General features: G+C 36.5%; 1 protein-coding gene across 2 annotated transcripts; it reads right to left on the bottom strand.

The window, feature by feature from the left end:
* On the bottom strand, positions 97 to 7,163 carry LOC18792112 (carboxyl-terminal-processing peptidase 2, chloroplastic). Of its 2 annotated transcripts, XM_020554112.1 has the most exons (14): positions 7,001 to 7,163; positions 6,372 to 6,474; positions 6,126 to 6,293; positions 5,882 to 6,031; positions 4,936 to 5,018; positions 4,544 to 4,752; positions 3,934 to 4,002; positions 3,415 to 3,533; positions 2,709 to 2,784; positions 2,583 to 2,624; positions 1,281 to 1,389; positions 775 to 872; positions 597 to 690; positions 116 to 454 (listed from the first exon to the last, which is right to left on the bottom strand). In XM_020554112.1, exons 1-14 carry the CDS (start codon positions 7,103 to 7,105, stop codon positions 335 to 337), a joined length of 1,545 nt encoding a protein of 514 aa, XP_020409701.1. In that variant the 5' UTR covers positions 7,106 to 7,163; the 3' UTR covers positions 116 to 334. The 2 variants fall into 2 exon arrangements, with proteins under 2 accessions (XP_020409700.1, XP_020409701.1); XM_020554111.1 differs by having other exon boundaries at positions 97 to 454; positions 6,126 to 6,474.

Below are 24,711 nucleotides of genomic sequence, written 5' to 3'. Positions count from 1 at the left end.
GTAAATCTAAATATTCTACCTGGAAATGACTTTCATTGGATAATTAAATAAATAAACAAAATAAGCATTTGTTCTCTGTGGGTTGCAAGACAGTGGCACAACTAATCCACATTGACATGGTAAATTTCTTTAATTGATTTTAATCAAATATTTGCAATTTGTTTACCATCTTGGTTCTACCCAGACATTGAATATGTGACATTACATAAACAAATAAAACCTTGAAAGAATGTCAAACTACACATGAAAACAAAAAATTGTCAATTTCCTGTACTGTAAACAATGCTAATGCACAAAAAGAAAAAGGAAGGTCTTGTCTTCAAAGGGGATACTGTCATCTTGCAAACAGCTCGACCTTGTTGCAAGCAGATGCAGGATCTTGGAGGCAGTTACAAAATGCCTCCTCATCTTTAGGGAATGAGGTTGGCAAGGGATGGTCTGGAACCACACCAACCTATAAGAAGCAATGTGGGTAAAGTTAATTGAGAGAGCGAGAGCGAGAGAGAGAGAGAGAGAACAGAGTTAATTGATAGAGAGAGAGAGAGAGAGAGAGAGAGAGAGAGAGAGAGAGAGAGAGAGAGAAGATAGCATCAGACCTTATCAATATCTGTGTGAGCAGGTGTCTCATAACGAGCAACTGTAACAACCAACCCGGAGCCATCAGACAGCTCAAAAACTGACTGAATCTTCCTGCATATTGGGATGGATGGCTCAAGTCAGGAATGCATGATTATATTTATAGGAACTGTGTAGAGTAAAAAAAAAAAAATTTACCCTTTCCCAAATGTGGGCTCTCCAAACAACACCGCACGTTTATTGTCTTTCAATGCCCCGGCTAATATTTCACTTGCACTAGCTGTGCCCTTATTCACCTGAAGAAATCTCAGAAGATACATACACCAATTTTTGACCACACAATTCTTTAAAGATAATATTTCATGGGAAAGCACTTGAAAACACCACTCAATATTAAAATCAGAAAGGGAAATAACAATGAATCCTAGAATTTAAATTACCCACTTTTCAAGAATGTCACATTCTAAAGCAATAAAACATGGATGCAACTATAGCAAGGCTCTCTGTTAATAAGATAAAATATCAAAAATCAAAAAGTGGGTCCACTATTAAACAGTATAGAGAGACAGGCCCGAGCTTGATGACAGATGGTCAAAATGATGACAACTCTGCACCATTAATAATAACATTTGCAAATGTTTGCCTATGTATCACGGAATATAATTGAACAAATCTAGTTCATTGTATAATGTATAGAAGTATACCAGCACAGCCAAGGGTTCTGACGGTGCCACTGCTTTGCTTCCATCAGTGTCGTATATATCTCGAACACCACGACTATCACATATATATACAATCACACCTTTGTCCAACCTGGAAGGCAGCATCTAATTGTGAAAACTTAGAATATACTGGACCTGACATAATGCAGCGTAAGCTTAATTTTGAAAGACTAACAATGTCTTTTTAAAAAATAAAAAATAAAAAACCGAAACTCGATTATAGAAGTTTGTGCTGCAGAAATTTGGATCAAACATAACAGATTAGAATATTAATAATCAAAAGACCTCAAGCAATGATGTAGTAATCTGGTTGCTTTAATGGGTTTTCTTCTTAAACATCGTTTGGGTTGAATAATGAGGAAAGAAGCAAGTTTTCTCTTTTTTAACCCTTTATGCAATCTAAGAATCTTAGGCATGTTTCTTACAACTTTTAACTTAAAATTCATTTCGTCAGTATCTCTTATTATACATGGATACAATTTATCCACCACATGTTCCAGAAAAAGAAAAAAAAAAAAAAACCATACCAACAAACAGCATTTACTGATCTTGTGTTGTTTTTAACTGCAAATGACACTATTACAGCATAACACTGAAACATCACAGTTTCAAAACTTTGAGCTTAACTTAATCATAAACATCGTTCGGTTGAATAATGAGAAAGAAGCATGTCTTCTCTTTTTTAATCCTTAATGAAATCTAAAAATCGTTGGCATGTTTCTTACAGCTTTTAACTTGAAATTCATTTTGTCAGTATCTCTTAATATACATGGATACAATTTATGCAACCAGTGTTCCATACAAAGAAAAAACCCATACCAACAAACAGCATTAACTGATCTTGTGTTGTTTTTAACTGCAAAAGACACTATTATAGCATAACCCTGAAACATCACACTTTCAAAACTTTGATGCTTAATCAAAACAATGACGTATGGATGTGACAACTCAAGTAAAAAGGAAAACCCTTGGAAAAGAAATAAACTGTCTCCCAAAACGTGACTTTCCACATTTCTTGAAATGTGTGAATCCTACACGTCCACATCTCACACGCCCAGCAGATCACATAAATCCCTTTTAGGCTCTAATGCATTAAAATGGCTTTCAACGAAATGAATTGTAGAGAATTGGTTTCTTGTATTTGTGCATATGAAATACGAGTTCAAAACCTTCATGTGCATACAAAATGAATGCTAACATATACAACTTCGAAAGGCACCACGAAAGTGTAAGACTTAAAGGCATGCAGTATTAAGTTTGCCACAATTCTCTAGTGTAACTTACCAAATCTTGGCAATTTCAATTCCTTCTGGAAAAAGACCACCACTGCACCAAATTTAAGAAAACTTGAGCATTCAGAAAGCCTGCCAAAGGGCAAAGTTTACAAGACCAAGGTTGAAAGATAATCACCTATTGTCTCGAAGATCCAACACAAAGGCATTAACATTATTAGTCCTTAGAGTATTAATTGCTTCCTTGACAGCACCTACACAGCATGCAAGTTGTTAAACCAAATTGCAGAAATTGACACTCAGAAGTATGAGCTCCTTTGGTAATGCTTTAAATCTGTGTTCTTTTAATTAAAAAGAGGAGAGAGGCAAGGGAGAGAGCAGAGAGAACAGATATAATGGTTTAAATAATAATGAGAACACATTCTATCTACTCTCTCTCTCTCTCTCTCTCTCTCTCTCTCTCTGATATATATATATATATATATATATATAAAGGATGAAAATAGAAACCAAAAACAATGCAAAAAGAGCTCAAACCATTTCAAATTACTAAATGAGATTGTGAAAGAATAAGTCAATAAAATTCTAAACAAAATGAACAATGTTCCTTGAAAACCATACACAGGAGAGCCAAATTCGTCTATCAATGGTAGGGGAATTGAGAACATAATTGATCAAAACAACACAGTAAAATTCTGAGTTCTGCCACATGAGACACAACTTATATAATTTCTGTAAATAAACTAGAAAAATAGACCTTGCTTTTATGAATAGAAATACATTTCCTAACTTATTTATTAAATATATATATATATATATATATATTTGATTTAGGTACCACTCCTTGAAAAACCTAACCGATAACAGCTACTAGTTCAGCTTACCAGATGCATTTTGATTGAACGATGTTAGTTTGATATAGCCAATCCTAAGGGAATCCTTTCCCGAAGCAGGCATCGCACATAGTCTTGATGTTACTGGATTCAGTGAAACTTTCTCCCGCCTAAAGGCAGCAAAAAGTAATTTAAAGTATTTTAAATAATGAAAAAGAAAGGACAGAAGATTCAGACAAAAGATAATTTTAAAAAAAAGAAAATTCACCCCGCTCCTAAGTGCTAACCCCTAGAAGTTGCTCAAGTGTCAAAGCGAATACGATGACTTTGGTTAAACACTGAGCTCAATTTCCAGCCACAATGACAACCAGCCCAAAAGCATTTTTAAAATGTCACCATGAACTGAATATCAATATTGAAGCTTTTTCAGCTTAATTTTATCAAAGCAATAAATCTTCAAACACTTTTGGGAATGCAAAATTGTATTTCCTTGAGAAGAAAAGAAAAAATAATTCCCTGTATAATGAGATAACAGGCTTTCTGAAGGGATTAATGAAGAACTGAACCTACATCAAATCCAGGTGCTTTATTTCAGGTCCACTACGAACGGTCAATTTCACTGAACTTCCTTCAGATCCCCTATACAAGTAGGAAAAATGTGTTATAAATAAATAAATGAATTTAATGGGAAAGAGAAGTCCTGATTCTGAAACAACTTATTTCAATTACAAGGAATCGGACAATGGCACTCAAAAATTCAAAGACCTCAAGATAGCGAGCTTCTCCAGAAAGTTAACTGATATGGCTTTCAACTACAGATTTGGTGACTGATCCACAAATAAATATCCTAGTACTTGATGGGTAGTTAGTAATATAGCCATTAGATAGCATAACAAACTTTTAGCACAATTTATAACTGTCACTTGGTAAATTTTATTTTCCACAGTTCAAAACTAAGAAACAAATAAACAACTATCAGCAAGATCAGAAAGAAATTGACAGGAAAACTACAGTGTCTTTTGCGTATGTCCATGTCAGATAAAATAAAGGAATATTTCAATGATAAATTGCAAATGAAATACATACTATTGTAAGCCATGTTATAATTGCATTTCCTTATTAGAACCTAATTATTTGAGGCGAAATCTAATTCAACAGGTTAAGTGGGTAAGAAACTTACTGTAACCGCTCTGCTGCATCATATACACCCATTGTTTCTGTACTTGTATCATCAATTGCAAGAATAACATCCCCAGACAAGATGCCAGCCTTGTTTGCTGGACCTCCTGGAGAAGCTGAAATAACAAGAAGACCAGCAGGTGATCCATCAAATTTTGTAGGGTAGCCAATTGACAGCCCTACGCCTGTAAGAGCACCTTGAGTCCCAGACTGCCTTCAAAGAAGATATAAACAGATTTTAGGGACAGTATCTATATTGAAATTTCACTGAAGAAATGCTATCTAAAACTAACAGGTAGAGATTGTATTTAATGTGGTATCTAATAGAGTGTCACATTATTATTCAGGCCAAAATGCAATACACTAAGACCATAAGAAGATAAATCCTTGTACCCGTAGACTCTTTAACTTTTCAGGTTCCAGAAATCGAGTGAAAGGATCCTCCAATGTGGCAAGCATCTTCTTTATTGCCATATCTGATTGTAAATACGCCATTAGGATTTAGTTGGGGAAACTGGAAAGACAATATAGTACTTTCAACTAAATGAAGTACACTAACAGGGATGAAGTTTATTCATATTGATAAGCACCCAAATACAGCTTAATAATATAACACTATGCAATATTGAAACAATTTACATGACAACTCACCTACCTTATTACTCATTTCGCTTCTTTTTAAAATTTTGGCTTCATCTTCATGAGGTAGCCACATATTTTTTAGTACCTGACTATTTTCCAGGTATGTGTAGCCCCCCATCCTACATGTACTGGATAATTACCAGGCTAACCCCTGGGGATGGCCCAAAATAGTTGGCATATTTCAAGCCCAAATCTACTGCTTCTTGAAGAAAACGGAAGTTCATGGACCAGTCCTTTGAAGTTGCAAAGTTTTTCAGCTCAGCCTTAATTCTTATATTTTCTTCTTATAAAAGTTGTGCTGCTTTTATTATGGCATCTTATTTTAGAGTTTTTGGTGATATCTCCCACCTGGCAAGTGAATTGAGGCTTTGGTACGCTATGATCAGTAAATCTTGAAAACTCTCAAGCTGGAACAATGAAATTAAAAGTACTCTATTTGGAGCAGACATTAGAGATCGTCATAAAGTTTCTGCAACCAAGGGGTCGGAAGAACCAAATAATCCCAACATGTTTCAAGTCACATATGGTAGTATGTGCAGAAGTCTATAGTACAAAACTATTTATTAATTGAATTCCAAGGAACCTTATAGAGGTGTCCTTTTAAAGAACAGCCTTGGATTATTTCAAACTATTTTTAATATAGGAAGATGTAGGAAAATACAGTATGTAGTGACTACTAAAAGGATGGAATCCGTACATGTCTCTTCTCGCGTGTTCATCGGCTCATTGCGCAGTGCATTTTCTCTGTATCGAAACCAACTTTGTCCATTGAAACTTTTGTCAACATATGCACGGTCAATCATCCTCCATGCCTCTAAGAACAGAAGATTCTCTTCAGTGAGAGCCCCTACGCAAGTAAATAAAAGAACAAGAAGTAAATTCTCTCACCATTGCACAATTTGTGGCTCTCACTACTGCATTACCATAAAAAGTAAACTTACATGATGGACTCTCGCTAACGGAAACAGAAACTGACATGACCACCATCAGTGCAACAACGAATCGAACAAAAGCATGATGTCCAATTTTTTCTGAATAACTTATCACTTTATGGAGACTGCCAGCATATTTCTTCAATCGAAGTTTTTTCTTGAGCTTACTATAGCGTACTGAAAACAAACTACACTGAGAAAAGAAACTCTGGTTGAGCCTGCATATCGGTAAAAGCAAGGCCCTATCCGTATTACCATAATTTAATAGTCTCTTAAAGGATGTAATCTTCAAATACATTAAGGGAGCCTTTGCTCGAGCTTCTACAATCCTTACTGGTGCATACTTCCGTTGCAGCAACTGCAAAGAGTCCAATTGAAAATTATAAATTGATGGAGTTACCATTACAATTAGATAGCGCTCAGCATACATTATAGAGCAGTATCTTAAATCTTTCAGAAGACACTAGGCCTCTTTTGGATTCATTTCCAACATAAAATTGTGACTATTACAAGATATTACCAACTACCTGAATGGATTTCACTTTTTGTTCTAACTTGAGGGAAAGCAATCTAAATGCCATAATGTAGCAAAAATGATCAGGAAATTAAATGCCTTTCCTGTCAAAATGAGTCAAAGTAATGAAAACTATACTCAGTTGTTTAGACGTAACATGTTGTAAAGCAAAGCAAGCCAAGTGCAAAAATATTCAGCGTTCAAGACAATTTGACCCAAAGAAAGAAGAAAGCAAAAGGTTTGAATTTTATGAATAGAGAATAAACTGACAATTAAGCTGTTCTCTAATTTCATAATTGCTGGTCATGCCCGCTGAAAGAGAGCTAAAATGAGCCGTCAACCAGATAGAAATCAATGAGAGAGAGAGTACCTGAGGAGTGGTAGCCATGGAGGCGGAGTTAGGGTTCTTGTACATGTTGGAGATTATGAAATGAGGGCATGAAGAAGCAGTTGCAGAGCTGGCGAGGACCTCCATCAATGGAGAGTCCGGAGAGCTCTTCTTTTCCGTTCAGATGTTATCTAATATCCTTATCCCTTGTTGGGCTGGGACTACATTCCATATAGAAAGAATGGGCCTAAGCATTTCAGCCTCATTTGTTTATTTTATTTCCCTAAATCCGAAATTGATAAATAAAAACATAAACAAGTAAGTATACACTTTCGGGCCTCCCACCATGGAAAGTATTTGATGAGAAACATTTTCAATGTTTTTTTTTTTATAGATGAGAAATGGAAGATTTATTTCTCATGTTTGATAATGATAGAAAGTAATAAGGAAATACCACTTTATTTTCTTTTCCACGTTTGATTTGTATAGGATTGGAAAGCAAACTTTGTTTAATTTTTCAATTATACCCTTGTTAGAAATGTGAAATAAATAACATAAAAAAGAAGGCCTCAAGCCTTTGAAGTAATAATTTTTTAGGGTTAATTGGTGATTTGCCCATAAACTTATAGATAATTTTCAAGGATTTTTAGTTGTTTTTATCCCCCGAACTATCGCCCCAATCGAACTTCACTCTCCTAACTAATTTTTCACCCAATTTAGCATCCGGATAAATAGTCAATTTAGCCTTATCATCAAAATTTTCAAAGACTTTAGGAAAAGGTGGAGTATCCTATGGATTGGTGAGTTGGAGAGAGAGAGAGAGAGAGAGAGAGAGAGAGAGAGAGAGAGAGAGAGAGAGAGAGAGAGAGAGAGGGTTTCTGCTGAATCATTCCACACATTGTCAACACTTTTGGAATTTCTGAGATTGGAGCTAGAGAAAGGAGAGCAAAGGTGCAACCAAGCAAGAAAGAGGATACCAAATAGGAGAAGAAGTCACTCCATCATTGAAGACCTTGTGCTTTCATCTTCTTCACAAAATTTGTAAACGCTTCCTAATTGTATTTGAACTTGTGTTTACTATGAACATGAGGAGCTAAACTCCATATCTAGGGCTTAGGTTGAAGCCCAAAACATGATTACTCTATTGTTTTGATGCTTGAGTTTATGAATTTCTAGATGTTGTTGATGAATTCCCATTCACTAAAATAATCTATCATTGATATATGTTTTTCTTTGATTGATCACTTTTGAAAGCATGCTTCTTGAGATTGTTGGGATTATATGTACCCTCAGGTTTTCCTAAGCAACAAATAGATGAAGTAAGAATTATCCATGTAAATTAGTTTCTTGAATGCCTAATGTAAACATCATACTATTAGGGTTCTTGTGATGTTCATATTCTCTTTGAACTTAATGAGTTTTCTGTGTAATTAAATCGAAGTACTAAGTACACCTTGATTGATATATTATATGGAAAGCACGAGTATTGTAGCACTAGACCCACAGTTTACTTATACTAGAGAGAATCAATGCATCTTGAGCCACTAGACCCAGTCTTGATTGCAAACATCTTCATCAACACATTTAGAGTTCATAACTTGAGTAGGATGGTTTAGAGTGGATTCCAAAAACCCTAGTGTTTCTCATCATTGTAAGCCACATTTTGATATTCATTTTTATCAATGTTGTTAAAATTTGTGTTTGGTTACATTTTAAGCATTAAAATTAGTTCACTTGAATAAAACCCCCCACCCCCTTTTGTTTTGTGTGTGTTGTTTGAAACGTTGTGTGTTTGTTTCTACTGAATTTTGCTCACTTTTGTATCTATTTTTGATATTTGACCTGCATTGGGTTCATTATTTTTCTATACTGGAACCCACCATATAAAGAACATAAAATTTGGATTAACGGTTGGAAAGTTACAGGTCCAAAATGGGACAGAGGTCGAAACTGGAAAACAGAAGAAGTTCATAAATTCGTCTCTTGCTAAAATGTGATAAACTGGTGATACATAGCAATGGTGATACAACGATGACAAATGGGTGATAGAAAGTGCTAATTGTGTTTATCTTTGGGTTCTTGTTTTGTTTCATTTCTTTTACTTTTCTTTACTCATTCCTAATTTCCAATTTGTATTTTACATTTGTGTTTTGTTAAATAAGTGTTCTTTCTTTATGTACTCAAACTACAACTTTGTATAGGGCGACAGTTCCTCGTAGGATCGGCTCCGTACTTACAAATCTATACCCCAATAGATTAGTACACTTGTGAGTATTTTATAATTGGATGATTAGCACAATAATTTGTGTCAATTATTAATACTACAGTGTGAGGATACATTGTCACATTATGTTATTAGTTTAAGTATGACAACATGAGTAGACAACATAGGTAAGATGTCATGACACAAGATATATCATTAGTAAATAGAAATACATTTACAATACTAATACATATTATAATATAAGTAAAATAATAAGAGCATCCATATTGTTGGGGTGTAAATAGGGTATATTCTACTTTTACATCTCTAGCAGCTGAAAAACACTCCAACCTAAAGGTGTATATGGATGTATATATACACAAACGGTCTGAAATACGAAAATTGATCCACATTCACTACATAAGAGCAACTTCAGCGGCAAGCCCAGCCAGAAGCTGGGGGGAGAAGAAAAAAAACCCAGTTCCAGCGAGGAGCCCAAGCCCGGGTTGGGAGTAGGACCCACGAAGTCGGGCTGGCCCTTAGGCCAGTTCAGCCCGAGCTCAAGCCCGAGGGCTGGGCAGATGTCATTGCTGACGCCAGGTTGGCGTCAGCCCATTCATTTGATTTTTTTTTCTGTTGCCATGTGGCGTCGTTTGGGCTCTCCGATCGGATTTTTTTCTCCAATCCAACAGCAGCCAATTTTTTTGCAATAAATTACTAAAAAAAATTAGGAAAAAATTTTAAAAAATACCCAAAAATTAATGAATTTTTTTCTATCAATACCAGCCAATTTTTAAAAAAATTTATCTGAAATTTGAAATTGAAAATTTTATCCGATTATGAGATATGAATAGTATTAACACGTAGGAACCCGAAAATCTTATCCAAAAATATTATCCAAATTAATTATTGAGGTAAAAAATTTGTGAAAAAAACAAAAAAATGAATAGTAATTGCCATTTGCCATGGCAACGGGTGGTGGAAACATAAAATACTATTTGTAAAGGCAGCCACTATTCACGTGAATAGTGGCTGCCCTAACTCCCCTTTTGCCATGGCTAAGGACAAATGAGTGGAGTTGCTCTAAGAAAATAACAAGAGAGGAAAGCTAGTGGGGTAAAAAAGGAGGAGAAAGTAAAACTCCCACTTCCAAACGCGCGCTTGTTGGGTTACTTGGTAGACAAAGCCACCAATGCGAGAAATTATACTGTGATACGGTACTACCACGTGGCAGTGCCATGTGGTAGTACGGACTAATAAAATTATGACATCTGGCATTACTGTTAGTAGAGAGAGAGAAGAGTTTCATTATAGCCTGCAATCGGAAACAACATGCAGAAATAAGGGGGGGAAAAAAAGCTGTATAAAGTAAAGGATTGTTTGATTGATTTGATTTACCATTATCCATTTTTGGCAGAGGCTAGTCCTTTATTTTTTTGGGGCGGCTCCTTTTCTTGGCTGCAGAAGTATTTTATGAATGTTGGTGCAGACTCCAATGACAATTCACGTGTTAGGGTTATTTGCTTTGAAAGAAATATAAAAATAAAATAAAAAAGAGAGAAAGAGAGTAAACAGCATTAACAGTGTTCTAATGAAACTCCTCTCTCTCTCTCTAATAACAGTAATGCCATATATCATAATTTTATTAGTCCGTACTACCACATGGCACTGCCACGTGGTAGTACCGTATCACAGTATAATTTCTCCACCAATGCGGAGTCCACTTCTTCAGTTATATGCAAATGTTGTGATTTTCCTTTTTTTCTTTTTTTTTTTGTTTTGCCAAATTGTGATGTTCTAATTTATAAAAATAAAAAATAAAAAAATGGATTTTTAAAAAAAACATATAAATTTTTTTAAAAAAAATTCTGATTTTCTATATATACCCCATGACCCTTTGTTCACAAATCACCATTCTTCATCACTCTCAATTCTCCTTCAAAACTTCCTTATTTCAAATTTTATTGTGTTTTTTGTTATCTTTTGGGATCATCAAAATTTTTATATCGATTTTTTTGAAAAAAATAACAAAAAAATTAAACATCACACTGAAAAATGAAAACACAAAAACAATGAGTGCAAAACAAAAACTAACACAAAAATGAATTTATACAAGATATGCAAGTTTACATCCACTCAATTGGAGGAAAAATTACCCGGGGTGTGAAAGAAATGTAAATGTGGTTTTACACTTCCAATGTACACCATATGCATTGGAGATGCTCTAACACCACGTGACTATATGACTATGACACTGAAAAATTACACATTCTATTAATCATAATTATATAATGACGAGGCAGACACATTTATTTTTTGGTATTAGACACTTAATTGCTCATATGAAAGCTAAACAATTGTTCTCCCAATAAACAGGCTCATCCTTAACAAATGGAAAAATAAAATAAAATAAAATAAAAAGGCTCATCAAACAAGCACAACTCATACACAACATTTCTTACTTTAAATCAACATATCATACTAATTATAAGATATATCCATATACTAAATATGTATTAATTAGATAAATAATTATACAAATTTAAAATCCTATCTGATGCAGGATGCATAGGACCTAAATTGTTTAGTTTCCTAATTTATTTGTTAGTTTCCTATATTCTTTAGTTTTCCAAATCCTAGTAGGATTTCTAAGTTTCCTATTTTATTAGGAATAGGATTTCTGTTTTAGCTGGGGATTTTAATCCTATTGTCTCTAGGTTCTAGTTTCCTATTTTATTAGGAATAGGATTTCTGTTTTAGCTGGGGATTTTAATCCTATTGTCTCTAGGTTTTAGTTTGCTATAAATACCCCTATGTAGTTCTTTAAAATTCAGATTTGAATATTGATTAAACCTTCTCTTAACTCTCTGATTTTTGCCTGCCTTCTATCTTTCTTTCCTTCAGCTTCTCTTATTCTTTTCTGTCCTATTGCTCTGAATGTTAAAACTAACACACCCACGGCTGTGCTACATCAATTGGTATTCAGAGCCTCTTGCTCTGCCGCTGTTACTTTGCTTCGTTGCCTCTACTAATCGTTATGGCTCCCAACATCACCGTTGCCAATTTGGCGGACCAATTTCAGGAATTCAAGGCGAAAATTTCTACAGATGTCACCAATTTGGAAACTCAGTTCACCAAATTGATGGCTGCTCAAAAGACTGAATTTTCATCCATGTCCACAGATATTGCCAAATTACAAGCTTCCGTGACGCTGCTCGTCACCCACCTCTCAACCGTGACTCTTGAACCATCCTCCACATCTGCTGTTCTCTCTAGTTCATGCACACCTTCTCTCCAGGCTGGTCTCCTTCCCAATCCTTCTAAGGATTCCAAGTTTCAAGGCCACCTGGGCCTTCCATCATCTTCGGCGGGGACATCTCTGGTTCACTCTGAACCAAATTTTTCCGCAAGATCTGCACCTAAACCCCATTATACCCAACATACGATAGTTTCTCCTCTCGTGGATGCCACTATCCCACCCCGACCCCACGAACATCACGTCGTCCACCGAAACTTGGATTTTGAGATCGCCCGTCATGCCAAGCCTACTGCCCCTGACTTCGATGGCCGCGGGGATCCTACTCTCTTTGTTGATTAGATATCGGCTATGGAAGATTATTTTGAATGGTACGACATGTCCGATGCAGAACAGATCCGGTTCGCCAAACTCAAACTCGTAGAAGCCGCAAAACAGTACTGGAAGGCTACTGAGCATCATCTCCAACAACTGGGACAAACCCCTGTGATTTTATGGGATGAGATGAAATTGAAACTCCGGGAACAATACCTTCCATCTTTTTATCGTCACCAATTGTTAGATCAATTATGGACTCTTTCCCAGGGTACTTCAACAGTCCAAGACTATTATTCTCGCTTTGTGGAGCACAAATTGCATTCTGCCCTACAAGAAGAGTTGGCAGTCATAGTTTCTCATTTTATTCATGGCCTTCGGATTGATATCAAACGCGAGGTGAGTAGGTCACGTCCGGATGTATTAGAAGATACCTATTGCCAAGCCTTGGAAGCTGAGACCTATTTACGACCACAATGTCGTTACCCAGGATATCCTGGTCAGCCTACGACCACCAACCAAGCCCGCACTACCACTCCGGGTCTGAAGATTGAATTTTCTGGACCATCTAATCCTACTGCGCCACCTACCAAAGGGCCGATCGTCTCTAATAATTCCCACATTGAATGTTTCCATTGCCATGCTAAAGGACATATTGCCTCTCGTTGTCCACAACGCACATTAACTATCAGCGCTAGCACAGACGACCATTGTGATGTAGAGATTGTGGATCCTCTTGAGGGTGTGTATGACCCAGAAATTGACGATTGTTTTGATGATGACATACTCAATCAGGTTTCTATTATGTGTTGTATCTATTCTGCACCCGCATTGCCTGATTCCTAGAAACGCACTAGTATTTTCCATACCTACGTTCCATGCAATAACCAAACATGTAAACTGGTTATTGATAGTGGTAGTACCATGAACGTCATCTCCAAGTCTGCCGTTACTCGTCTTAATCTTAAGCCCGAACCACATCCCCACCCTTTTCACGTAGCTTGGGTTGATAAAAATAAACTCCTAGTCACTGAGCGGTGTCTTGTTTCCCTTAAGCTCGGGACCTGCGATGAAGACATTTATTTGGACCTACTGCCTATGAATGTTGCACATGTATTACTTGGCAGACCTTGGCTCTATGACCATCGCGTGCAGAATTGTGGTCGTGAAAACACATACACTTTTCAACATGAAGGCAAAAGTATTACGTTACGCCCAGCCAATCCTGCGATCAAACCTACCAAGACTAATATTACCACCTCTTCTCCATCGCAGACAGGCAATGTGTCAGGTCATCGGTTGGCTCTATTATCTTATGGCGAATTTGAGAAAGAAAGTTTGGAGACAGGAGTTGTATTTGCTCTCGTGATCAAAGAGATATCTGCGGCCCCTTCCTATCAACAACCTGAACCTCTACATCAACTCCTCAATGAATTCTCCGATGTCATGCCAGATGACCTCCCAAACGAGCTACCACCCATGAGAGACATTCAACATGCCATCGACCTTGTCCCCAGATCACAACTTCCGAATCTTCCTCATTACCGCATGAACTCGTCTGAACGTGCCGAACTAAACACGCAAATTCAAGGTCTGTTGGATAAAGGATTTATTCGCCGTAGCCTGAGCCCATGTGCTGTACCGGTGCTTCTTACTCCCAAAAAAGATGGCTCTTGGCGAATGTGTGTTGACAGTAGAGCTATTAATAAGATCACAGTTAAATATCGATTCCCTATTCCACGACTTGAGGATATGTTGGAGGAGTTGGCAGGTTCCAAATGGTTTTCCAAGATTGACCTTCGTAGCGGTTACCATCAGATTCGTATTAGGGAAGGTGATGAATGGAAAACCGCATTCAAAACTCCTGATGGATTGTATGAGTGGCTTGTTATGCCATTTGGAATGTCTAACGCGCCTAGCACATTTATGCCCGTGATGACCCATGTTTTGCGTCCTTATATCGGAAAGTTTCTGGTTGTGTACTTTGATGATATCCTTATCTATAGCCATTTAAAAGAGGACCATCTGCAACACCTCCGAACAATTTTTCATATGTTACGACAGGAAAAGTTGTTTGTTAATTTGAAGAAGTGTTCTTTCCTTCAAGAACAAGTTTTATTTCTGGGATTCATTGTTTTCGCAGCTGGCATAAGTGCTGATCCTGACAAAGTTCACGCCATTGTAAATTGGCCGCTTCCTTCAACTTTAACCGAGACTCGAAGCTTTCATGGGTTAGCATCTTTTTACCGATGTTTTATTCCTAGTTTCAGTACTATAATGGCTCCTATCACAGACTGTATGAAGCAAGGCGAGTTTCGATGGACTCATGCGGCCACTCGAGCGTTTGAGGCATTAAAACAGAAAATGACAGAAGCACCTGTCCTACGCCATCCAGAGTTGACTAAGGTTTTTGAAGTAGCATGTGACGCATCTGGTGTTGGCATTGGGGGCGTCTTAAGTCAGGAAGGACATCCTATTGCTTATTTTAGTGAGAAGCTTAATGAGGCAAAGCAAAAGTATTCGACTTACAACAAGGAATTCTATGCCATAGTCCGTGCGCTACGTTATTGGCAATATTATCTGTTACCAAATGAGTTTGTCTTATATTCTGATCATCAAGCGTTAAGGTATCTCCATTCTCAACGTAACGTCAGTAGCCGCCATATTAAGTGGACTGAGTATCTTAAGATTTTCACCTTTGTGATTCGACATCGCCCAGGAGTTGATAATAAGGTTGCTGATGCACTCAGCCGAGTAGGCGTTATCCTTCAATCATTGACTGCACAAGTTGTGGGTTTTGATAAAATCAAAACTGAGTATTCTTCTTGTCCAGATTTTGGTCTCATTTTTCAGGAAGTTACGGCTGGAAATCGTCGTGATCATGTTGATTTTCTACTGCGGGATGGTTATCTCTTTCGTGGAACGCAGTTATGCTTTCCCCGTACCTCTTTACGTGATTTCCTTGTGTGGGAATTACATGCTGGAGGTCTGGCTGGATATTTTGGTAAAGATAAGACCATTACTCTAGTTGCCAATCGATTTTATTGGCCTTCATTGAAGCGAGATGTTGCTCACATCCTAGCCCAATGTCGCACCTGTCAGCTTGCCAAGGTTAGAAAGCAAAATACTGGATTATACACTCCTTTGCCAATTCCGCATACCCCGTGGAAAGATTTAAGCATGGACTTTGTTCTTGGCCTTCCTAAAACGGCACGCGGCCATGATTCTATCCTGGTTGTCGTTGACAGATTCTCTAAAATGGCTCACTTTCTGCCTTGCTCTAAAGCTGTTGATGCTTCTTATGTGGCCAAGTTACTTTTTAAAGAGGTCATTCGTCTGCATGGGCTTCCTGTTTCTATTGTTTCAGACCGTGATGTCAAGTTTGTTAGTTATTTTTGGAAGACCTTGTGGAAGCTCTTTGGTACTTCTTTAAAGTTTTCGTCGGCATTTCATCCTCAAACAGATGGTCAAACAGAAGTGGTTAATCGTAGTCTTGGAGATTTATTACGATGTTTAGTCGGTGATAAGCAGGGTAATTGGGACCTCATTCTTCCTGTAGCAGAATTTGCTTATAATAATTCTGCCAATCGAACTACAGGTAAAAGTCCTTTCGAAATTGTTTACGGTGTGATGCCACGTCCACCCATTGATCTTGCTCCCCTTCCTATTGATGCCCGTCCTTCGGAATCTGCAACTACCTTTGCTGAGCACATTCGTCGCCTACATGAGGAGGTTCGTCAGAAAATTTCTCTAAGTACGGACACATACCAACTTGCTGCCAATACTCATCGTCGCACTCAAGACTTCCAAGAAGGTGATTATGTTATGGTTCGTGTTTGCCCTAAGCAATTTTCCAAACATTCTTTTAAGAAACTTCATGCTCGATCGATGGGTCCTTATCGTATCCTTCGCAAGTTGGGTGCCAATGCTTACTTGGTTGAACTTCCTTCTGATGTTCATATCAATCCCATTTTTAACGTATCTGATTTGTTTCCATACCGGGGTACTTTTACTCCTCCTGTTGCGACTGAAATAACCCATGCTATTGTTCCTCCTGCTGCTCCTCGCGTGCCTGCTTCCCATGCTGCTCCTACGGATCAAATCTCACAAGTCTTAGGTCATGAAGTGGTGGCTTCAGCCCTTGGGGGGTTTTCTCGTTTTTTGGTTCGTTGGGTGGGACGTCCGGATACAGATGCTACTTGGATTACTTAAGATGAGTTTCATCAGCATGATCCTTCTCTTCTCCGTCAAGTTCAAGATGATTTGGTAGCAGCTGAAGTTACTGATGCTTGTCCTCCTATTATTCATACCTACAGTCGGCGCCATCGTCGTTAAACTCGCCAGAGTCAAGTTTTTTCAACCAGAGGAGAATGATGCAGGATGCATAGGACCTAAATTGTTTAGTTTCCTAATTTATTTGTTAGTTTCCTATATTCTTTAGTTTTCCAAATCCTAGTAGGATTTCTAAGTTTCCTATTTTATTAGGAATAGAATTTCTGTTTTAGCTGGGGATTTTAATCCTATTATCTCTAGGTTCTAGTTTCCTATTTTATTAGGAATAGGATTTCTGTTTTAGCTGGGGATTTTAATCTCTAGGTTCTAGTTTCCTATTTTATTAGGAATAGGATTTCTGTTTTAGCTGGGGATTTTAATCCTATTGTCTCTAGGTTTTAGTTTGCTATAAATACCCCTATGTAGTTCTTTAAAATTCAGATTTGAATATTGATTAAACCTTCTCTTAACTCTCTGATTTATGCCTGCCTTCTATCTTTCTTTCCTTCAGTTTCTCTTATTCTTTTCTGTCCTATTGCTCTGAGTGTTAAAACTAACACACCCACGGCTGTGCTACATCACTATCACTGAGTATTATGGGTGACGTTGGCAACTAGTAGTTCCAAGTTCGGCTAGCATGAGAACACTCGAGTGCTTTTTGGTCAGGGTGAAGTCAACCTTGGAACTCACACGAAATTTGAGGTAAAAGGAAGCTTTCGGATTAGCGATCGAGGAAGAAACCACCAGGCCATGTCAGACATGCAAGGAATTTGAGGAGTGGGATATTTTGAGTCGAGCTTGCCTGAGCTGCATTTTCTTCTCAAAATAGAAGGTTGCAGTTTTAGAAACAAAGACATCAAACACAAATCAAAAAACAAGTTGAAACATTGCTCAAATGCACTCTCAAATTATGTTGTATTTTTCTTATAACTTTCAGGTAATCATATCAACAAGTTATTGTTCATCAAATTTCTTAAGCACCATCCATTGTAAACAATCATCCAGTATATTGTTGGGTTCATTTTTTATACATGATTTATCATGTCATTCACTCAATGTTTTGAGTTAGTTCTTGACAATTTATAGATTTATACTTCTTTTTTGTGTTTTTGTAAGTTTTACCTTAGTTGGAAGAAATATGAGCTAAAAGTGCATTATTGAATATACATTTTATTTTTGCTCATTTTCGTAGGTCAAATTCTTGGCCTTGGATCAACATGCTCCAATGCTCGGATGAGGTGAAAATTTTACTTAAACTTCTTCCAATGGATGTTAACTACAACATATCCGAATTTGAGCTCCATTGAACAAGTATAGCCTGGCCTACCGATCCAATATTAATCCTAACTCTGGAATTGTGGTTTGGACCACATTTACCTCCATTGGATGTCACCCTCCCTTTTCTACTTGTTACCACACCACTTGGTAATAATGTGTTACCTAGGTGATCTGGGATCTCATTCTACCTATTTGGATCCTTCTTAAGGTGTTAAAATTCAAAGAAATGAGCAAAAGGGCAGCAGGCAAGCAAGGAGACTACGAAGGAGGAGAACTGTTCCACCATTGAATGCTTTTGTGCCTTCATCTCTACAAAATCTGTAAACTCTTTCTAGTTATATTTTGAATATGTGTTTGTAATAAGTATGAGGAACTAAACTCCATAGCTAAGGCTTAGGTTGAAGCCCTAAACATGAATACTATATTGTTTTGATCCTTGAGTTTATAGATTTCTAGATGTTGTTGATGAATTCCTCTTCACTAAATTAATATATCATTGATGTATGTTTCTTTGATTAATCACCCTTGAAACCATGCTTATTGAGATTGTTGGGATTATATATATCTTCATGTTTTCCTAAGCAACTCATGGATGAAGTAAGAATCATTCATGTGAATTGGTTTCTTGAATGCCTAATGTAAACACCATACTATTAGGGTTCTTGTGATGTTCATATTCTTTTCAAACTTAATGGGTTTCCTTATATGATTAAATCAAAGTACTAAATACACCTAGATTGATTGTGTAGGAAACACAAGTATTGTAGCACTAAACACACACTTTACTTATCTTAGAGAGAATCAATGTGTCTTAAGTCACTAAACCCACTCTTGATTGCAAACATCTTCATCAATGTGTCTAGAATTCATTACTTGAGTGTTCATAAATATGAGTAGGATTGTTTAGGGTGGATTCCAAAAACCCTAGTCTTTCTTTACACTTTGATAATCACAGTCTTAACTTGTTAAATTAGAGTTTGGTTACATTTTAAGCATTAGAATTAGTTCACTTGAATAAATAAAAACCCCTTTGTTTTGTGTGTTGTTTGAAATCTTGAGTGTTCTTTCCACTGAATTCTGCTTACTTTTGTATCTATTTTTGATATTTGGCTCGTGATGAGTTATTCATTTTTTTATGCTGAATCTAACCATATAAAAACATAAATTGTGGATTAACAGTTGGAAAGTTACAAGTCAAAAACGGCACAGAGGTTGAAACTGGAAAACAGAGGAAGTTCATAAATTCGTCTCTAACATAAACGTGATAAACGGGTGATACTTTGTGATAAAGTGGCGATACAGTAGTGATACAAAATGCTAATTGTGTTTATCCTTGGTTTTTGTTTTGTTTCATTTCATTTACTTTTCTTAACTCATTTCTAGTATATTCGATTTGCATTTTACCTTTATATTGTGTTAAATAAGTGTCCTTTACGTACTCAAACTAGACCTTTATATAAGCCTACAATATGCCAAATAAAGCAGTAGTTTTTCTAATTAGGAGCAAATACCATTCATGCCTCTCAAAGTAAATTAAAAGAAGCATAAGCAACTTTTATGCATACCATTTTAATTGCTGAAGATCTAACTTCTCGAGATTCTGGTGCTAGATCAAATTGTATGAAAAGCTAAAGTAAGAACAAAGAGAAATGTTTAAAAAACTATATCCTAGACACATAATACATACATCCAAGAAACAAAGGCATGTCATATACTTGGATAAGAGAAGTACCATATCTTGTCTTAAAGATCCTTTCCAAAATAGTAACCAAAGTACCTTCTAGACCATATAATATCATAAGAAACAATCTATGGAAAATAGTAGATATGATAAAAAGTAAAACCAAATTGATATCACATATACCAATGACAATGTGGTGATGGTGGTGAGCATACACCTCTAGTTAATGTGGTGCGTAAAAATGCTCCCTAAATGAATTATGTTGTCCACATATATTATAACACGTTAACGAATTATACAGATGATTATATTTTAGTTTCATGCTATAATCTCTCTATGGATTGATTGTATTTGCATGGTTATGTACGCTCATACCATTCAAAATATTGGTCGTATAACGTCTATCATGATATATGGTCTCATCTCCACAAATATTTTGTGAGACCAAAATTAATTTGAAATAAAACCATGTCCTACTTAAAAATTTAAAAAAGAAAAGATTCATGGATAAAAATCGAGGACAAAATCTCATCTCACCCTCCTGAGAACGTGACAATGTGGACTTTGTACATTCATCAATAACAGAGATAAGATTTGACAACTTGAAATCACCACACCACAGATTTTGAAGAGGTTTGAGAATTCTAACTCTAGCTTTGTTATGAAGCCTCAAGAGAGATCCGTGAAAAGGAAACTTTTCTATGTTTTCTAGCACCTTAATGAAAAGATGCTGTTCCATAGAAGAACTCTCACGATATTTCAAATCAACTCTTCTATATTTCACCACACCACAGATTTCTATGTTTTCTCTAGCTCCCTAAATAAAGAGCAGTCGAAAGTCGTTTGAAATCATAAACTTTTATTTATTAGCTGTTGTCATTACGTGGCAAAATAAGGGTTGGTTTGATAACTATTTTAATTTTAGTTTTCATTTTTTGTGATATAGTACAAAAGAAAATGAGAGTGAGAGTGAGAATAGGAGTAAGGATGAGATTGAGAGGGTTTTGGCAGGACCGTTGGCTTCTCCCTCCTCACCAAGGTTTTGTTGTGCCGCTGAACACTGTGCCATTGAATACTCTCCAAATGGTAGCTGAGATTTTAGATGGTCAGGCCAGAACATGGAACACTAGAGCTCTAGCTCAGTATGTGAGCCAGGACACCATAAGCTTATCAGTGAGGTTCCTATTGGTAACTTGCACAGGGATGACAGAATTGTGTGGCCCTGGAACAAATCCGGTTTGTATTCTGCGAAGTCTGGTAACAATTTGCAGGTGGTATCTGTTTCTTCAATCGGGAGGAATAACCGGTCGTCCCATGTGATTGAAAGAGTTGTGTGGAAGGATATTTGGGCGACTCCCACTCTCCAATTTGCCCCATATGCAATCAATATGAAGAATCTGAGGAACACATTAAATTACCGTGTGAACCTTCAAAGTCTCACTACATTTGACCGCTGGTTCAATGGGCTATTAAATAGTCAGATGTTTTCCAAATCTGAAAGAGTATGGGTTCTGTCCTTGGTTAGTTTTATCTCGTGGGAGATATGGAAAGCAAGGTGCAAGTTTCTTTTTGAGGACATTACAATCGATCCCAGAAGTGTGGTGGAACAGGCTGCCTCAGCAGCTGAGGAATTTGATGCGGTGAGGTGTCATGCTATCTCTACCAGAAATGGGGCTGGTTTTTTCACCCAGCCCGCTGGTATTTTCACCCAGCCCACTAGTATTTGGAAACCTCTTGTTAACAGTGCAATTAAGATCAACTTCGATGCTGCTTGGAAAAACTATGAGGCAGGATTGGGTGTGGTGATGAGAAATCAGAACAAGGATTTCTGCTATGGTTTTGCTAGTAAACGTTGTTGTAATAGTGCCTTGAATGCAGAAACTGAAGTAGCTATTGAGGCTCTAAGATGCGCAAGACTGAGAGGCTACTCAAAGTTAAAGATGGAATCGAACTCAAAAGTCCTCATTGATAATATCAAGGGTAAAGTATGCATGAAGGCCTGGACCATTCTCCCTTTGCTAGAAGAGACCAGACGCCTGAGTGCAGGTTTCTCTGATGTGGAATGGCATTGGATCCTTCGTGGAGCAAATCGCGTGGCTCATGTGACGGCGGCGATAGGATTAAGGGCGGTGTGTCTGCAAGGATGGGCTAACCAGCCACCTCCGTCCCTGGTGCGGGTTCTAGCTTCTGATGGACTTCCAAGTCCCCCTTAATTGTAATTTTTGGTTTTAGTGTTTTTGTCTCTGTGGGGAAAAACTGGTTTCTAGACTCTTGCGAGTTTAGTTTTTTTACCTGAGTTCTATATCTCATCAGGTTAGTATCAGTTTGTATGCTCCTTGTTATCAATGAAAGCTTCTTCGTCCAAAAAAAAAAAAAGGGATGAGATTGAGCGGTGATGATAGAAGGGATGAGTAACAAAAGTGAAAACAATTTCAAATAGGTTTTAGTTTGTAGTTTTTGTTTTCACTTTACTCCTCACTCTCATCCACTCCTCTTATCTTCCTTCTCTCAATCCCATCTTTACTCACATTCTCACTTCCGTTCTCTTCTTTTTTTTCCCTCTATACTCTAGCACAAAAACTGAAAAATAAAAACTAATAGATTGTAATTACATGATTTTAATGTAATAGATTTCAGCATGATTTGTAATTGCATGATTTTTCTTATGATTTTAATAGGTTGTAATTACAAGATTTTACTTATGATTTTAATTCATGTAGGACTTTCTCATGTTCTCCAAAATAGATTTCACCAAAGTTTGGATTGGATTCGGGTTAGCCATCTTTCATCCATTATTTGAAGGATGCCAAGCCTTTAAAGATGCAGAAAGTTGAAGTTACACCAATCTTAGCTCAAGTTATCATTACTATCTATCATGTATGGTTTTCTTTAAATCATCCTGTTCTAGAGCTAAAACCATAGCGGTCCCAAACTTCAAACATAACTATTATTGAACTAAAACCATACAGCTATTAAGTTTTGGATAGAAAACTTGGTTTGGAACTGAGAATTGATGTAGGAACAAGCTACAAGAAGGAAAAATCTTGAATTAATTGAATTTATAAATATTACAACAGGCAAGTTAATTGAATCATTTCAATAAGAAACTGGACAGCTGAAAACAATTCAAAATATGGTCCAGCTATGACATGATACTAATATAGAACACTTGTCAGCTGAAAACAAGTCAAAATATGGTCTAGCTATGACATGATACTAGTATAGAACACTTGTCAAACAAATTAATTCCACAAATTGATTAAAGAGAGATAAATAAATCAAACGAAATAAACGAGCTGAAAATCTATTTAAAAAAATGCACGCATATTGCATAATATGAACTACTATTAAAAGCAATGTATATGAAATTATTGTTTAGACTAGAGAAAGCAAAGAAAACAAAGACAGCTATCTGAGTCTATCCACTAAATACAGAAGGATCGAGTCTGGTTAACCAAGCTCTTGTAAAGACATGAGTACCTTGTTTATCTTCATTTGTTCATCTTCCCCAAAAACATAAAAACGTGAGAATCATGCATAGGAGGGTGGGGTTTTTTTTTATGGGGTTTGGTATTTATATCACCCACTCAAAAGTCTCACACAATACACCATTTAACGAAATATCTCAAAATCGGTAAGTTTTTGAATACCACCGTACTTTTTCGTATCTTTTAAAAGTCCTAATTGAATACCACAAGACTTGAATTGATTATTTAAAAATCTTAATTGAATACCACCAAATTTTTATTGATTACTTAAAAACCCTAATTAGATACCACTGAACTTTTAAGCTTAAAAACAATATATTAAAATCTCAATTGAATACACCCTCATTGACATGGTTATCAAACAAACCCCAAGTAAAATAGTCTTCATGGAGGAAAGCAAATGTTTTGGAAAATTTTAAAGCAAATTCCCCAAATATTCCCCCAACATTTAAAAAAAATCTCCCAAATTTTCCCCCCCCCCCCCCCCCCCCCCCCCCCCCCAAAAAAAACGCATCCAAGTCCATCTGGGAGTATTACATTTCGTTCCTTTTCAATTCTTTCGTTTTTGTGTATAGATAGTGTTTGTTGATTTGGCCATTTGGAGGAAGTTGTGGTCACTCTTTGGATACTGTTTGTTGATATTATTGTTACTGCTTTGTGGATTTACACTTCCCTTCTATCTGACGACCTTTAGGCTTTAATCAAAAATACAATCTATCGCATTTTTATAAAAAATAAAAAATAAAGTTACAATTTTTTTGGTTAGTTAATAGGTCTTGTCAAATATCAAACAATGAGATCATTGCTTTGCAAATTGAAATCAAAATATTCAATATAACTGCCATGAATTAGACGGGATGCTAGGCAAGCTGCATGAATTAGACGGAATCGAACTCTTAATTAAGTATTTTCAGCCTAATTAAATTCATGTTCTCACACCGCATTCGTCACGTTTTTAATCGTACCCTAAATTTTGTCACTTAATTAAGCCAAAGATCATGTACCTTTACATTTTATCTTGAGAAAAGTAAAGTTTAGCATGTGGAAAGCCATCGAATAAAAACATAGTTCTCGATTATTATTTCATTTATATCTTAAGATTATTGTCTAGTATCGAACATGCGTCTAAATTAAAATGAAAGTTAGCGCCTAAAGTTATTATTCCCTCCACTGGAGGAAATTATTTTAATATGCTAATTGTACTAATTAATAATCAGAGATCATTTTAATATGCTAATTGTACTAATTAATAATCAGAGA

This window comes from Prunus persica, chromosome G1 (assembly GCF_000346465.2).
Source record: "Prunus persica cultivar Lovell chromosome G1, Prunus_persica_NCBIv2, whole genome shotgun sequence".
Taxonomy (NCBI): domain Eukaryota; kingdom Viridiplantae; phylum Streptophyta; class Magnoliopsida; order Rosales; family Rosaceae; genus Prunus; species Prunus persica.
This window is presented reverse-complemented; position numbering and strand designations above follow the sequence as displayed.